At 38.6% G+C, this 18,699-nt stretch overlaps 1 protein-coding gene across 3 annotated transcripts in view; it reads left to right on the top strand.

Moving 5' to 3' along the window:
- Positions 1-8,777, top strand: part of Nxpe3 (neurexophilin and PC-esterase domain family member 3) — a 54,500-nt gene extending 45,723 nt beyond the window's left edge. For all 3 annotated transcript variants that reach the window (XM_048803381.1, XM_048803382.1, XM_015478564.2), the window contains one exon: positions 3,402-8,777. In XM_048803381.1, coding sequence (XP_048659338.1) covers positions 3,402-3,952 — 551 coding nt within the window. In that variant the 3' untranslated portion in view covers positions 3,953-8,777. The remainder of the gene's footprint in view (positions 1-3,401) is intronic.
- Positions 8,778-18,699: the final 9,922 nt, after the last annotated feature.

Genomic DNA, 18,699 nt, shown 5'->3' with positions numbered 1-18,699 from the left:
TCTCTGTAGGATTAAAGAGGTATCCTCATTCTGGAGAGGTATGTGCAATTTCTGATCAATCCAGAAAGATTTGTCCACTGATTATCTGTTTGATCACCCTGGACAAGTCATTTACTCCTCAGGGCTTTCTTTCTCCATGTGTGAGATGAGACAGCAGGACCATGTCACTTTACAGCTGTCTTTTATTTCTAATATTCGGGATTATAACATAGAGGTAGACATTTCCAGTTGTTTCTCTTCTAGTTGTTCGGTCCAACCTCAAATTTATAGTAGATTTAACTGGAAGGAAATTTACTGTGGTTCATTTTACTGCATCCATGTAGCAAAACCATCCTTTAGGCCTACCACTGGGGGCACTCTGAGGTAGAGCTGGCTCCTCTGGAGGGAGTGTGGGCAAGTCCCAGTGTGGTTAGCTTCTTGTTTCTCTGGGGCTACTCTCCAGACTCAGAACAAAACCCACCACTTATTCACTGCTGAGAGCCATAGCCAAGTAGGACGCATGGCATTTTTGGTTGAAAGGTGACCCTGCTCAGGGATTAGGGTGGCTCCAGGTTTAGGGTGGATCCTGCTGGGAATAGGGCGTATCCTGCTGCCTTGGGCTCCCGCTCCTTGAGTTCCCGTTGAGTTCTCGCAGGGTTCTGAGAGAATTGGTACGCAGAGCCCGGTGGAGGGAGTGTATTTTCCCAGAACATGCGTGTAGAGTGCCGGTGAGAGTTCGGGAATAAAGAGTTGCTGTTTGAATCTACAAGGCTTTGTGGTGGCTCGGTTATTTTGTGCCCAGCCAGACTGCGGCATTTCACAATGGTGTTCTCTTCTTTCTGGAAGGAATATTGATGGGATGAGGAGGGATGGATCCTGGTAGTAAGAATAAAGACCCTGCTTACAATTCAGGAAGTTCTGTGGGAACTGATTTTGTGGGTTTTTTTGGATGATTATATATGGGAAAGGCTTTTCATAAAGTAAATCCTCAATGTTTGTTATGAGTTGCTGCTTGTGATGTGTTTCATTCATTCTCCTATTTATTACAATAGCTTACTTTCAAATTTAATATTTAGAAGGAAAGGAAGAAGTAGATATTACCCCAAAAGGAGAAAAGTCAATTGTAGTTTTCACTTGTTTTTTATTGAAACAGATATAGTTGAGTTTTTGTTGGTAAAACAAATTAAAAATCAGAAGGGAAATAATCTGTATAGCACAGTGCTAAGCATGATTTGATGCTGACCACACTGGGCCTTTCAGATACCTATAGTTTCTTCTTAATTTCTAACGTTGTAACTTGGTGTCTCCTTTAATTGCAATGATCATATAGACAGTTTTGGTTGTTTTCCACAGACCCTTTATAGACAAATTTTCATCCAATAAAAATAAAGCCTCAGGCTGGGATTGTGGCTCAGTGGTACAGCGCTTGCCTAGCATATGTGAGTCACTGGGTTAGATCCTCAGCACCACATTAAACAAACAAACAAAAACCACCACCAACAACAACAAAACTAAACAAAATAAAGATATTGTGTCCATCTACAATTAAAAATATTTAAATAAGAAAGAAAGAAAGCCTTGTGTGGGTACTTGATCAAAAGCAAACAGAAGCTTGAGCTTTTATTTGGTTTAAGTAGGGTTGGGTGCTAAATAGTGATGAATCTGGTAGGAAAATCTAATAGAGAAACCTTGGGTTGTAGGCAGAAAAAAGTGAAACCTGCTTGAACCCTTATAAGGAATATAGGACAATTACAGTCTGATGCTATCTCTTCACAATTGACTGTAAACTCCCTCAGGGCAAGAGCTGTGACACCTCTCCAAGCCTTGCTGAAAATGAGCCCTGAATGCTTAGGAAATGCTGATGGAATTGTGTTGCCAATATTTGTTCCTTCTATTCCCTGTAAGGCACTTTGGGAATGTTAAAGGATATGAGCTCCCCTTTCCTCATGCGGGCATATATCAAGTGATCAAGTACAGAGTTTTTAGGAGTAAAAAGGGATCCTATGGATTCCTTGGATCTCCAGAGTATTTCAGAGAAATAGACCTTGAAACACAACTTAGATAAAGGGGGGGGTGGGGCAGAAGGGAATTCTATATTACACTGCTGCCTTTGTCATTTCTCAGACCAGAAAAAATTCTGTAGGGTATTAACTGTGATTTTTTTTTCAACCATGGGGTAAAACTGAAAGTCAAAAGAAACCAGAGTTGCTTCTTTCTTTTCACTTATTGCAAAAAGAGGAACTTTCTACCATCTCCCCAGAATTACAACTTAGATTATTTTATTTTTTTAAAAAAGTTTATTTTTATCCAGGTGTGATGGCATACACCTCTAATGCAAGCTGCTTGGAAGGCTAGGATTAGGTGTATGCCACCTGCATTAGGAGGCTAAGGTAGAAGATTTCAAATTCAAGGCCAGCCTGGGCAAGTTAGCCAGACCTTGTCTCAAAAAATAAAAAGAGCTGGGAATGTAGCTCTGTGGTGGAGGACTCCTGAGTTCAATCCCCAGTACTTGCAAAATGTGGGAGGGAGAAAAGCTTATAATTGTGTATATTTTGGGGATACAATGTGATATTTTGATATATATACATTTTAGAATGATTATATCGATTAGCATATCTATCACAAATGTATTTATTTGTAATAAGAACATTTAAAATCTACTTTCAGCCATTTTGAAATGTACAATACATTATTAACTACAGTTACTATGCTGTACAGATCCCTAAAACTTATTACTCCTGTCTAACTGAAATTATGTACCCTTTGAGTATCTTCTCATTCCCTCTACCCCCACCAAAACTCCGCCTCTGGTGAGTTTCTGTATTCTACTGTAAGTGTGAGACTTTTTAAGATTCCACATATAAGTGAGATCATGCATATCTGTCTTTCTGTGCTTGGCTTATTTCACTTAGCATAATGTCCTCCAGGTTGATCCGTATTGTTGCAAATGATAGAATTTCTCAAGAGAATTATTTGATTACTAATTGTGCTCATAAAACAGAAGTTACAGCCCTTGTCCTGGAAGATATAATATTTACCTATTAGAAGCATAAAGTGTAAATGCCAATTTGACTTTTAAATATTCAACTAGTGGTGCAAACAGCAAGAGTTTTTGGCCTAAAGTTAAACAGGTATGTTGTTTTTGAGGCATATTTATAGATGTAGAATCGTTCACTGATGGCTTTACTTATAATATCACATTTGTGGAGTGTTTTGAATAATTAATACGTCAGAATAAAGGCCGATTGATTCAAAGGTGGGCAGGGAACAGTGAAATAGGTATTCCTTTAGTATTTCTATTGTATGTTTTTGCTGGACTTTTATTTTAAAAGCTGTTCTTTGAAGCTACTTGGTAAAGAATATTCATATATATGCATACATAGCTTGAATGTGTTTATGAATTTAAGTTTTCCTTGTTTCAGACTTAGTGGAGTTTCAAATGGGTAGTCCCAAGAATGTGGGTCCCTTCCTTGCAGTGGATCAGAAGCACAACATCTTGCTCAAATACCGCTGCCATGGTCCACCCATCCGCTTCACGACCGTCTTTAGCAATGAGCTCCATTATGTGGCAAATGAACTGAATGGAATCGTGGGAGGGAGGAACACAGTGATTGCCATATCTTTGTGGTCTCACTTCAGCACCTACCCCTTGGAAGTGTATATCCGTCGGCTCAGGAACATCCGTCGGTCAGTGGTCCAGCTCCTGGATCGAAGCCCTAGGACTGTAGTGGTCATCCGGACAGCCAATGCCCAGGAACTGGGGCCCGAAGTGAGCCTCTTCAACAGTGACTGGTACAACTTTCAACTGGACACCATCCTTCGGAGGATGTTCTCAGGGGTTGGAGTATATCTCGTTGATGCCTGGGAGATGACCCTGGCCCATTATCTACCCCACAAGCTGCACCCAGATGAGGTTATTGTGAAGAACCAGCTGGACATGTTTTTATCTTTTGTGTGCCCCTTGGAGACCTAGGTTGCCCTGGAGGGGACTAGAGGAATAACATCTGTGATCTCCCCAATTGACTTCCAGTGCATAAAGTTTGTGGGTGGCCCCATTATGAGATGGCTACCATTAATATATATAAAACTTCAAAAAATGCCGTACTTTATATAATGACCTGTAAGGACCTTGGAAAACACAGGCTACATTTATATCTACCTATAGGATTTTTTCCAATCTTGACTTAACCATGGTAGAATCCTTATTAACAGCATCTACACACTACATTGCCCTTGTAACCAAAGATGCTAATGAGTTTTTTTGACCTAGCTTCTTCTGGGACTGGAGACTACTGTGTTAAAGCATGTGAGAAATGTTTTGATGTAAATGGAAGGGACAAATTTGGTTGTCAGTGGAAGTGTTTGTGGCTTATTTGGTAAAGGAAATTGAATATATCTGCATGAATAGTCCAAGTGGTCCATCTTTAGGGGGTGAATTAAAGAGGGTTTATACTTATAGGTTCCTATGAACATACTGAAGACTGCAGTGACCCAGGAGTTTCTCTTGATCTACCTTTTCTGAATTACTTGAAAAGGCCAATGTGCTTGGTCAGAATTTTATAGTATGGGATATTAATAATTTCCCACTTTTATCTAGGAAAGAAGTGAAGGGGAAATATGAAAGCAGTATGGATAAAATCTGTGCTTTGAATTGATATTTGCATTGGATGATTGTTTCTTATTTGGATCAGCTAAATTTTTGTGTGATGAATATTTATTCTAAAATAACCACTTTTGGAACTGAAAGGGGGAAATCTATGCCCAGAAGTTTATTTTTATGTTCTAAAGTTTGAGGGGTTTTAAAAATTGACTTTTATGTAAAGAATGCTATTTATTATTATAAAGATGTAGAAGTTTTTTTCTGCCAATTTCAAGTGTTTCCTTTTTGGTTATTTTGAACTACATACCAAAATTAGAAGCTAGAATCCAATTAGATATTAATAAAATCAGAAATTAAAATTCATGACAGGTATTCCTTATTTAGGCATATGTATACATATTCTCTCCCATTCTCAATTGTCAATTTTCTTTGACTTTATCTTACGTTTTTCTAAAAAAAATTTTTTAGTTGTAGATGGACACAGTACATTTATTTTATTTATTTTTATGTGGTGCTGAGGATGGAACCCAGTGACTCACACATGCCAGTCGAACACTCTACCACTGAGCCACAACCCCAGCCCCATCTTACTAGTTTTAAATGAATTGAAGTTTATTTGGGGTCATTTACTAAGTACTGTCCCATGTCTAATTTTAGTTGTCATTAGGTAGACACATGAGGAAACATAGGTCATTTTAGAGATGACGATGGATGCTTAAAGCATGAGAAGTATGCACACTTAGAAGAATGAGTCAAATAATTTGGGTTTTTAACTTAATGTCTCAGATCTTCCTTTCCTTTTCTTCTAAAAATCATCGTTTATAATGCATTTTACGGGTAAAGAGCATTTTTGTTTTCTGAGCCTGAAGAGGACCAAAGGAGTTAAATTAATTTTAATGGACCTTAAGCTTGTTATATTTGATAAAATTTCAGAATTGGGGTCTGTGCCTCCAGGAATTGGGGAATTAATGTTTGTGACAAGAGGCCAGTGATTCTGATGCAGCAGTGGGGTTCTGCACATGAAGAAACACACAGAAGGGGAAGAGGGAAGGCGGAACCAGGAAAGTAACACTGCTTGTCTACTATTTCAAGGGCTTCCCAACAACTTACTTAATTCTAATCATGATCCAATAGTGTAGGTGGTATTAGCTCCATTTTATAGATGAAGAACTTGAAATTAGATTTGAATTAAGGTATATGGGAGACCAGCTTCTTACAATTTTTTAAAGAAGTTTTATTTTTATTTTTTTGGTACTGGGGATTGCCCTCAAGGGTGCTTAACCTCTGAGCCACATCCCCAGACTCTCCCCCGCACCCCAACTTTTAAAATTTTATTTAGAGACAACATCTCATCGAGTTGCCCAGGACCTCACTAAGTTGCTGAGGCTGGCTTTGAATTCCAGATCCTCCTGGCTCAGCCTCCTAAGCTCCTTGGGGTGGGGGATTACTGGTACTATGCCTGGCAGAAGTTTTCTTTTTTGATAACTTTTTGGCATTTTCTCTAGAAGAACTGCTGGAGCAGGCTGAGGAGTCACTTTTTTAGGACAATTTCATGGAGAAAGCAAACACTGTATCTCCAAGGGTTTGGAGTGAGGCTGCTGCAACTGATTTTCTTGTGACCTTGTCCAGTTTTTAATTACTTTTTAATTTGGTTATATATTTTATTTGCTTACATATTTTAATTACTTTTTAATTTGGTTAAAGATTTGATGACACAATTTCTTGAGGTAGTTTCAGTCACTTTCATTCCTCCTCTGTCTTTCTGCACTGTGTGTCAACTTTGATAGAGATTGAAATATTACATAAACCTTTCTTAAAACAATTAGACACAGGTCAAGTGTCTCTAATCTGAAAATGCGAAACCCCAAATTCTCCACAAACCAAAACTTTTTGAGCACCTGACATGATACCACAAGTGAAAAATTATACACTTGACCTCATACGATAGTCAAAAAAGATGCACCAAAAAAGTTACATAAAATTACCTTTAGGGCAACATGTGTAAACTGTATGTGAAACAAAGTTCATGTTTAGACTTGGGTCATGTCACTGGGCTATCTCATATAAATATGCAGATGATCCAAAATCCAAAATATTTCAAACTCTGAAACACTTCTGGTCCAAAGCATTTTTTTAATATTTATTTTTTTTTAGTTGTCATTGGACACAATATTTTATTTTATTTATTTATTTTTATGTGGTGCTGAGGATTGAACCCAGGGCCTCGCAGGTGCTAGGCGAGCCACAATCCCAGATCCTGGTCCCAAGCATTTTGAATGAGGAAAATTTAACCTGCACAATACTTTTCTGAAAATTTTATTTTAGGATAGCATCACATAGTTCTATGTGATTTCGGCCAAAAAGTGGTTTTAAATATATATATTTCTCATTATAAAAATTAAGGCCATCGTAGAGTACAAAATCTAGAAGAAAAAATCCGGATTAAAAAATCTATAGTTCTATCACAGGAATGCAATGAACATCAGCATTTTTATATATTTTCTTCTAGGATTTTAAACCACATACAGTGGGCCTTTCATATCTGTAGATTCAACAAACTTCAGATAGAAATATTTGGGAAAAATTGCATCTGTACTGAACACATACAGACTTTCCTGGTTCTTACTCTCTATACAACATAGAACAACACTTATTTGCATAGCATTTACATTGTATTAGATATTACAAGTAATCTAGAGATGACTTATTAGATTAGATGGGAGGATGAACATAAATTATATAATACCATCTTACTAAGGACTTGAGCAGCCTCAGATTTTGGTATTTGCAAGGGTTCTAGAACCAAAATACAGAGAGACAACTGTAGCTAATAGAGAATATGTAATTTGGATATGTTTTTTAATTTAAAATATAAATATTTTCTGTTAAATAGCCTTAAAAATTATAAAGATCTGCCCAATAGTTATATTAATGATGTTAATATTACCTAAGTTGGCCGTTATGGTTGAATGTTTTGGCTTATAATAAAATATTAAAGCAATGTTTTATATATAATTTCATTGGATTAAAATATGGACTTTTATTTTGGAGTCACAGTATTAATATAACTTAGTGAATTCTCATATTCCAGAACTAAAATGATTGATTTAATGGTATTGTGAAAGGGAGAACTCTAATAAGGCTCTTCTATGCAAATTATATTTTACAGAAGTTACCTATTAAAAGTAACCTTTAGCAGATAGCAAACAGACCTTTGGTGTTCCAGTATGATCCATTTCTAAATGGATCTAAACTTCTTTCTTCTTTTTTACCTTTATTTTATTTATTTGTTTTCTTGTGGTGCTGAGGATGGAACCCAGTGCCTCACTCATGCTGGGCAAGTGCTCTACCACTGAGCTGCAATCCCAGTTCCCAGGATGATACATTTTTATCATTCCATAATTCTATTAAATACCACTTGACTGACATTTCCTGGCTGCAGGTCTTAGGTTTCAGACTGATAAATCAGGGTTCATGACAAGAACAATATGGTAAATCTTTACATAGTCATGAGTTACATGTCAGAAGTGAGTCTGTTTCTGGATCTGTTAAAGGAAATGGTGATCACTGAGTAGCACAGGGAAATAAACTCCCAAGGGAGCAACAGAAATAAGACTCCCCAACCCAGCAAAAAAGCTGATTAGCATTATATTAGTGGGTTCTGGGTAAATTCAGCTTTTAAATGTTAGCTAGTCACTAACACCAGAAATTCTTTTTTAAATGTATTCATTTTTTTGAGTGAAGCATTATTCTCCCCGGTTTATTCAACAGTGCAGTCTCAGTGCACTCAATGTCTGGCACTGCTGTGTGCAATAAAGAAATAAGATTTGGAAGTTGCTGTTTTTCTCTTCCAAAGTGAGAATGCAGTGTCCTGAGGCTTAGGGGCACCTGGCAGTCTGAGAATGGGAGGTTATGGAGGTCAGCAGGTTGTTGAGAGCAGAAGTTTAATAGGACACAGACTGGAAGAACGCAAATGCACTGCCCCAACTTCAGGTTGAAAGTGCACTTAATTTTTTAAAAGTGTAAAATACATTAAATATACAATTTCCTCTTTAATATTTTGCATTAAGTGAGAGGAGGTTAGGTAGGCCTCTGGAGTTCAAGGGACCTGCAGGTAGCTATAGATAGGCCCATTTCTACTGCAGAACCAGACATGGGCGTCTCCTGGATTATAACACGACCTGGAGAAGACAACTCTTAAAAAAAAAAAAACAGAAAGAAAAAGGAAACACTAGAGTTCACAGTAGCAAGTGTCCCAAAAGGAAAAGCGACCATGAAACTAAATGTGATTGGAGAAATCCTTTCAATGTGCTCTGACGGCTCATTCTTTGTTTAAACCCACCCCACCCCCATCGCCAGTGAAAATAATCGTGTTTCAGGACCATCGCTTTATTTATGCTGCAGAGTCCAAGTCAATGAAAGCACATGACGGGGATACTGCTTTTTGATTGCGGTGTTTAAAAAGCTGCGAGGTGGAAGGCAAGCTCCCCGCCCCCCCCCAGATACCCACTGCAACCCACACTGAGGCCGTACAGAAAGAGGCGGCGCTAATGAGAAGCCAGCCCCAATCCCTGCTGGAGATTCATTCGGGACCTTCAAGAAACGCATCTTAAGAAAAAAGTTTTGTTGCTAGACGTGGCCTCTGATCCCCTCGCGTGATTCCAGGCCGGGTCTTGGAGCCCGCCCTCGAGGGGAATGTCCCGGACTCGTGTCGGTACCTTTTCGGTCTGGGAATTTCCAATGTGCGGAAAAAAATCCACAGACCTAGTCCTGGCTGCCCCCTCCCGCCTCCCCGGGCCCTCTGTGCCCACGCGGAGGATGGAACCCGAGGAGGACCGGGTTCGGCCTTTCAGAAAGCTCGCGCTTCGTTCCCCGCCCCCACCGCCCGCTCCCGTGGGGAGCTGAAGGCGAACCCTATAAAGGGGGCCGGGGACTCGGCAGCCTCCTGCTGCCACGAGGTCAGAAGACGAGCTGGTAGAGGAAAGGCGGCCTCTGCTCCTTATCATGTAACCTCAAAAAGGAAACTGATCATCTTTTCTCACGCTCTCACGTACTTCGTTTATTATCGCTGATTACAGCTGGAAACAGTTGATTTGCTTTTACGTATTTGTATGACTTGACTCTTCAAACACAAAGGTATATTTTTATTATTTGATATTTAGTATGAAGAAGTGTCTTGAAATGCTAAGTTCCCGCCCTTTTCTTTTTCCCATATTTTTTCCTTGGGAATCACTTTCTGATGTTTGAGTAATATTTGCTTTGGGGCAAAATATTGGGGGGTGGGGCAGGTTTTCTTTTTTTGGGGGGAAGATCTGGGGTGATTTTATAGTTTGTTAATAGCATGAATGGTGTCTGTTTATCTTAAAGGCTTAGGAGGGACCAAGATGCTGATGGCGGAAGTGGATAGGACAAGTGGCGAAGGGAGCCTAAATCTCATGTAAAGGGTTTAGCTTTAGTGACTTAGACCTGTGATGCCACAAGGCAGAGGTATGGCTTTAGAGGTATGCTTTTCCAAAAAGGGCAGGCATGTCACTGTTTTTATGGAAAAATATATCCAAGTATATTGGAGAGTATTTGGTAGCTTGCCCTCAAAAATTTTTATATAACCTCTATAAAATTAGAATTTATGAGTGACCGTTTTATGAATGAGGGAAATGTGAAATTTGATGACTTGGCTGGATCATCAGTTTCATAACAATCTGTATCAGTATTTTAAGGTGTTTTGTCCAAATAAAAGCATGTTTCTATGTAGGATCAATTAAGATTTTCTTCACAGGGATAGGAAACTGGCTGTAGTAGGTGAGGGTGTTGTCCCCAAAAGGCTGACATTTATTATGTAAATTTTAGTACATGGTTATATCTCTCTATATATATACTGTCAATTTGAAACTGGCATCTGAAGAAATACACTATCTGGCTGAGTGGAATTTTTTTTGCTTCTCTTAGTCAGATAGTAGGTTGTTTCACAATAAAAGGAGAGTAAAGTTTCCAAGGCCCATTCACCACTCTCAGTATTCCTTGATAGAGGAGGGAGTCCCCCACAGGATCATCTAAATATGCAGGTAACCCTGAAGTCTGTTTATTAGCTTCAGAATATAAGGTGTGATCCAGCAGCGGCTCCACAGTCTCTTCAGCATCATTTTGCTTCGGCTAAGGATACAGTTGGGCAGGTGCAGGTGCAGGGGTGGAAGAATCCATCTGGGAGGAGTTAGCATATGAAGCCATGGCTCAGCACTGGCTTGTTAAACCCTTGGCTTTCTTTCTAGTGTGGAGGTGAGGACTACCGTCAGCCCAACTGAGTTGTTCAGATACTGACTTTTCCTCACTAAGGGAAGGGATGCAAACCCTTGTCCTTATACTTTGTCTTGAAATAGGTCCTCCTTTCCAGAAATCAGAAGACACTCTCTAAGAAGCTACAGACTCCTGAGAACACTACTAAGGGGAAGGCTTTCTGATTTTTCTAAGATCAACCATGAATTACTCCTGGGGGAAAAAAAAAAATTCCTTTTGGTTCTTAACCTGATGCTGATTTGGTGGCCTTTTGATTTTTTTCCCTTCAGGTTAATAGGAAGATCACGAGGGCCCAGGCTGAACTTCACCTTTTGACTCCTGTGGCCTGATGCTGAACTCCCAAGGGTGAGAAAGGCAGATTTTTCTAACCAAGGAGGATCTAAGTATCACTCAAGTCTTGGCTGCTAAAGTCAAAATGGGGAGTGGGATGTTTTCTAAAGGTTCTAAGATTCTTGTCTTTTTAACCAATTTTTGAAGTTGTTTCAAGACTATTATGAATTTTACTTATAGGCATGTGACTGTGATTTCTTGTGAACTAAAGCTTTTTGGTGGTTTAGCAGTTTTTCAACAACTTTTGTTGAATTTCCATTATTTTTCATGGGGAGAGCATATGAACACATCTAAGAGGGAAATTCAGCTCTCTGCTGACCAACGGTTTCAGGGTTAGGTAATTTTTAACAGGCTCCGAAAGCATCATATCCTCAGAGTTTTGGTGAAGAGGCTCACTAAAGCTAGCGTATGTGGTTTCTGATCAAAGTACTTCCTGTTCCTTTAACTTGGAGCTCTCTGTGAGGAAAAACATTTTCCTTTCAAGCTTAGTGGTTAAAATTATCTTACTGGAGGAGTTAGTGGACTGGGAATTAACAAGTGTTTGTAAACACTTGTTTTAGGAGTCAACTAATAAGAGTGCCTTTAGCCTTCATAATAACATTTGAGGTGAGTATAATTAGTCTTATTTTATAGATGAGGAAACTGAGGCTCAGGAGGATTGAGCAATTGGCTCAGGGCCCTTCAGGTAGTAAGTAGCAGAGCTCTGGTTTGCCATCAGGCAAAGGTACAATAGGGAGTGGTCCATTCTTCCCAGGGTCCTGAATTATCTAGCCCCCCTCCCCAAATCACACACTTGGCCACCACCTCCTCCCTTTTCGTACTCAACTAATAAAGTTTGAGTTGATAACTGCCATAACCCTCTGTATTTTAAGAAGACCACAGAATATGCTTTAGAACTATATGGGTGGCTGGACTAATATTTTGGAGAAAGGCAGCCTTTTACTTATTAAGCCATTTTTAGAAATTGTAGGATTGTAAAGAAAGGGGTATTGTGCTACACATTTTTCTTGCCTCTGGCAGGACCTTTCATTCCATTCTGGAAAGTGAAATGTTGGAGCATTCTGAGTCACAGCTCTGGTGAAGGGTCCATGGCAGCTGCCTCTAAAGAGTAGAGCCTTAGGCATCTAGCAAACCCATTCACCTGTTCCAAACCATCCCTGCCAGAGCAGGGATCAGTTAATAAACTACCTGAATTAAAGTCTTCCAGAGGTAGCTCCCAGGTTAGTAGTTTGCATGCTTTAGGTCCTTGGTGATTTCTAAGAAGTCTCCTGTGATCCCTTTCTGGTTTACATTTCCTTTATTCTCTATAGGAAATAAATTCATTTGAGAGGAGTAATAAGTGAACCTCTTGAATGATTAAAATGCGTTGAATTAAGGAAGAGTATATATAAAACAGTAGTGGAGTTTAACCCTGGGGTGTTCTACCACTGAGCTACATCCCCAGCCCTTTTTATATTTTGTTTTGAGACAGGGTCTAATTAAGTTGATCAGGCTGGCTTCACACTTGTGATCTTTCACCCCCACCCTCTCAAGTAGTTGGGATTACAGGTATGTGCTCCTGCACCCAGTTTTATATTTGTCTTTAAAGGCAGTATTTCTCAATTAATGTGAGTAGAGTCACTTAGGGATCTTGTTGAACTACAAACTCTGTTTCAGCAGGTCTGGGGAGGAGCTTGATTCAGCCTTTTAAACAAGCCTAGGTGATGCTGATGTTCTGTCCCAAGGTCCACACTTTGAGTAGCAAAATTATAAAGCTCCATAAATTTCTGTTAATAAGAAAAAATATACAGTTTTTTCTGCATATATCATTTTACCATGTGTGAAAATAAATCCTGTCATCGTTATGTTAACAATGGTAATACTACATTCTCTATTCATAATGCCAAATATCTGAATTAAACTTACCAAAATTCTGTTAAACACTTAGATACTATAACTATACAATGCTAACTTCCAGATATTTGGAGACAGTAGAAATGAATTTCTCTTTTTGTTTAGATGTTTATCAATGTTCAGATACTTTTAATACTGATATGAGACTTTTGGACACATTCTAGCATTGAGTAGTATATGTGCACCCTCAGTCCTCTGATTTTTTTTTCAGTCATATTTGCTGTTTGTACAGCACCTGTTTTTATAGAGTGACTAATACTTTAAATCATGCATTCTCAAAGAGGGCGATGTTGCCCCCGAAAGGACAAGTATTGGTTCTTGGGGGAAGAATCTTAAGATAACTGCAGTGGTTTGTGGGCTTGCAAAGAACCAGGGTACAAAAAATGGATACACAGTATATCTGTGCAGTTAAACTTTTCCTCAAGGGATATTTAGGGGGAAAAATATGTAAAAAGTTTCCTGAGGGAGTCTGATAGTGAAAGAAAGGCTGCTATAAATGCTCTTCATGTACTTATTCATTTAATGTGAAACATTTTTTTTATCTGGTCTATTGTGTTTTAGTGTCTTGCTTTGTGTCTAATCATTGCCATAATTTTTAAAAATACTGGATTCCAGAAGGAGAATATTTTTTTAAATTTCTTTATTTGAGGAAAAAAATTTTTTTCTATTATGTCCTTAAATATTTTAAATATATTTTTAAAATTGTGGTAAACAACATAAATGTTACCGTCTTAACTATTTTTAAGTGTATAGTTCAGCAGCATTAAGTACTTTCACATTACCTTATAACCATCATCAGCATTCATCTTCAGAAACTTTCATGTTCCCAAATCGAAACTTCTATTGATTTAACAATAATTCCCCATTCCCTCTCCCCCTTCAGCTCTGGCAACCACCATTCTGCTTTTTGTCTCTGTGAACTCATGGCTGTAGATACCTCACATAAGTTAAATCATAAGTTCTTTTGTGACCAGTTTATTTCACATAACATAATGTTTTCATGGTTCTTTGACGTTGTAATGTATGTCACAATTTCCTTCCTTTTTAAAACTGGATAGTATTCCTCTGTGTTCGTGTGTGTGTGTGTGTGTGTGTGTGTGTACAAATGCCACATTTTGTTTGTCTACCCATTTATCAGTGGACACTGGATTGCCTCTACCTTTTGTCTATTATGAATTATGCTGCTATGAATATGTACATATAAGTATCTACCTGAGTTTTTGCTTTCAGTACTTTTGGATATGTGACCAGAAGTCAAATTGCTGGATAATGGTAATTCCATGTTTAATTTTCTGAGGAACTGCCATATCATTTTCCACAGTGGTTTCACAATGTTTTTTTTTTTCTTTTTAACTCTGTTTGTACAATGTTTGGCAGAGTCTAAGTGTGCACAGCATGAATATGACAGAAAATAATGCAAAGTTCAGAGTAAATAATTTGCTGAGTGATTCAGCAAGACAGCTATTGAATCAAAACAACCTTCCCTACACACACACACCCTTGCCTGGCTGCATACTTTAATGTACACACTTTGAAATGAGTGTATAGCTGGAGATAATCCCTTTGAGAATCATGAGTTAATGCATTTGGATTCCATATGGGTCAGATCCTCTTGTAAAATTTGGACCTTTTTCCATGAAATTCCACATTTAAAGAAACCCAGAAGGCTTGCCAGAGGTTCAAAAGGGGACAGAACTACAAAGGTGACCCACAGATATGGGGATTAGGACTTGTGAGTGAAGATGAACCAAAAAATCCTGATACAGATTATGTGAACTCTGATTGGGGCCCTACTCCTTTTCTCCACTCCATTCCCTCATCTTTGCAGTATAGCACTTCAGAATCCATGAATTTTGGTTGAACAAATAATCCATAATGTGAAACAAAAGTGAAAGAAGGTTTTATTTTCTAATCACAATAGCTGTGAAAAGCTACTATGAAGGATATAAGAACTTCCTATTTTGTAACTCTGGTAAGGGCAAAGGAGGTAGGTTTAATTTAAGGTAGAAGACAGAATTGGTGGAAACTGAAAGTGATAGGGCCAGGTTTCTGAATTTAGCCTTGGAATCTCCAGTGTCATCTGAAAGATGGCAGAGGCTAGTGTGAGGACCTTCCCAGCCCTGCTATTCTGTGCTTATGTTTTATATCTTTTAAACAGTCAGTGAAAACAGTTTTCTTTGTTTGCATGTGGTATTGTACAGCATCCAGCATGAAGATAAGAAAGGGATTCTTAAACACAACAACACTCATTTAAAATCTAGGGTATGGTGAAAGTGCACAGCCAGGGTTTGTAACAGGCAGGAGGTGAAAAGTGTGGGGATAATAATGTTAAAGGACATCCTCTCTTCACACCACATCTGATTTAGGTTTGTCACTTCTCAAATTTTACGGTTCTTCCCTTTCTGGGGGAGCCTCTCTTTAAAATGCAAATAGCCTTTAGGAGAGGTTTCTGTTTATGCCTTGATGTGATTATATTTTGAGATCCTTTCTTGAAATTTTTCTGGAGGAGAAGGACCCAGAGACTGCCCTATCACATTGCAGACAAAAAGTAAGATGCAGTGGTGGGAGCAGAACAGGGAATAGAATATGAAGGTTGAAATCAGACTCAGGCCCACCTGTCTCCTTCATCTGGCTTCCTTATTTCTGTCCCTGCTGCTTCCCCTCTAGTCATGTCAAGGTTATGGAGCTACCTCTGATTCTCCTCGCTCGCTTGGTCGGACAGCCTGGTGCCAGTCCTATAGATTATTTGCCTGAAATATTTCTCTAAATATTTCCCCCTCTCCATTCCCATGGGCACCACTCCAGTTCAACTGTTTATGACCTGTTACCTTGACTGTTGCATAGTTTCTGTCCTGGTCACCTGCATTCACACAGCAACTGCTTCTGAGCATGTCTTTACCCTTTTTAGAAACGCTGAATGGCTCCCTAGGGCTCCTTGCATGATCCCTCCAGAGTTCTTAGGGATAGGGCTCAAAACTTAACTCCATGATTCTCCCCTTCCCAAATGTTCTCTTCAAATTTGGCTGGTGGACCAAAGATGCCAGAATGCTCAAAAATCAAATAATAAGCATAGCTTAGAAAAATGGATAATATTTGTCATCATTGGGTCTATACAATGTGCCAGGGATTATACTAGTCATATCATGTACACTATCTCTTTGAACCTACATAATGATTTAATGCAATTAAAATGCCCATTTGAATGATGAGAAAACAGAAAAGAGAAGTTAATTAAGGTAGGAGGTTAAGTACAAGGAGCTAGCATATGAACCCAAATTGTTGACTTCAAAACACAACATTTTTTGCTGGGTGTGGTGGTGTACACTTGTAATCCCAGAGACTCAGGAGGCTGATGCAGCAGGATCACAAATTCAAGGCCAGTCTCAGAAACTTAGTGATACCCTGTCTCAAAATAAAAATAAAAAGGACGGGGGATGTGCTCAGTGGTAAAAAGCACCCCAGGTTCAATTCCCAGTTACCCAAACCATCCCAAACCAAACCCCAACCAATCGACAAATCAAAAAAAACCAAAACCACAAAACAGAAATAGCACTATGTTTAAGTAAGGGATAAAGAATATTACAGACAAGAATTCTAGCTTGGACAAAAGTTTATGGCAAAAATTAATGTTGTGTTTTTTGAAGATCATTCATAAGATCTACATGTCAGGAATAATTGGAAGTACTGTGGGGTTGAGTATTAGTTTGTGGGAGCTGTCATGGCACAGTACCCCCATTCCCACTGGGTAACTTAAATAACAAAAAAGAATTTTCTCATAGTTCTGAAGACTGGAAATCCAATATCAAGGTGCCAGCAGGTTTCATGTCTTCTAAGTTGCCCCTCTGATTGACATATACATGGCCATCTTCTCCCTGTGTCCTCCCGTGGCCTTTTCTCTGTGCACACATATCCCTGATGGCTCTTCCTTTTCTTTTGACAACAAAAGATTAGGGCTCAGTCTAAGCCTCATTTTAACTTAATTACCTCTTTAAACGTCCTGTCTCTAAATATAGTCACATTCTGAGATATTGGGGATTAGGGCTTCAACATATGCATTTATTTTGGAGGGTACAATTCATTCAATAACTGGTAAATTTGATATGACTGGATTTTAGAGGATGTGCAAATCAACAGATAAGGGTTTAGTTTTAATATGGGAGTATAGGGTCTAATTGTGGTTGAGCAGGAGCAATGTTTCCCTAAACTTCCAGCTACTCTTAAATGTGATTTTTTTCAAATGCGTTCCAAGAGGTGAATGGGACCACTTTGGAAAAGGAACTATTAGGACTTTTCTATTGTGGTATGAAGGAGCAGAAAAGAGTTGAATCTTTAATAAGTCTTTTAGAGATTTCTGGAAAAGCGAAGGTAGTATTTTGGTGGGGGATACAGGGGCAAAGAATGAGTGTGGCCAGTTTGGTTTTAGACCTGTCAATTATACTTTGGTCAACGTGGGATAAGAATTTAAAGAAGAGGCCAGAGTTAGGGATCAGCATTTGGAGTCTTTGCCCTGGTCAGAGTTGAGTGTGTGTGAGTGAGTAACATCAGAGTTTGAAAAGGACAGGAGGCAAGGATTCCCAGGCCTTGAACTGCTTTGTTGTTACATAGGTCTGGAAGGTGATAAGGGAGGCTTTTAAAGATCTATCTAAAATAGCCCCTCTGACTGTCTTCCTTCATCTTGCCGTTTCTCTTCATAGCACATTATTACAACCTGGCACTGTATTGTATATTATATTATATAGCTATTTGATTATTGCCTATCTTTCTCATAGAATGCAAATTCCATGAGGGCATAGACTGCCTGTCTCTTTAGTACTATACTCCTACTACCTGGAGGAGTGTTCATTATTCAATGAATCTATGAATAGGTGAATTTTTTTATCAATAGAATTTAAGTTGATGATAATTATATTTCCAGATATTGCCTTTTTATCTTTTCTTGAAGTAAAATTTTGTTCTTTGAACAAACACTTTTTGGTAAATGAGTATACAGACAAACGTGTTTGAGAATCCAAAATATCCAACCTGAAAATTTAAATTTTGTTCGTATGTTCCCTCAACTTCTGCCTTCCCCAGATAAAGATCACCCAGTCTCTTCTTTGCTATAGTATATCTTTTTTTCTCGCATTGTTATTGGTGCATTATATATATAATGGGGAGTTTGTTGTTACATATCCATAGTGCACAAAATACAACAACAAAATTTAGCCAATATAGCTCCTCAGCACTCCCCTCCCCCCACCACCTCTCTATAGCATTTCTTAATAAGAAAGTAGAAGTGACTCTGAAAATTCAGGCATTTTGGCAGTCTGGTTACTCTTAGCTTATTTGTTTGCATCTACACTTTTTTGTTGTTATTTTCATAGAAGGTTATTTGTCAGATCTTTTCTGCTTTTACCCACCATACCTGTATTTAAAGACTCCCATCTCATGGTACCTGTGTAGATGTCATCCGTCCACACAAACCTGAGAACTCTTTTTATGACCATTCTCCATACTTTTCCCTGGGATGGGGTTGTCATAATTATAACTTTAGATAGGATAGGCATTTGTAAATTTGTAAATTTAAATATGACTCTACATTTGTTTCATGTGGGTAAGACCTAGTA

The sequence above is a fragment of the Marmota marmota genome, unplaced genomic scaffold (genome assembly GCF_001458135.2).
Source record: "Marmota marmota marmota unplaced genomic scaffold, marMar, whole genome shotgun sequence".
In the NCBI taxonomy this organism is placed as follows: domain Eukaryota; kingdom Metazoa; phylum Chordata; class Mammalia; order Rodentia; family Sciuridae; genus Marmota; species Marmota marmota.
The sequence above is the reverse complement of the archived record's forward strand: the minus strand, read 5'-3'. Positions and strand labels throughout refer to the sequence as shown.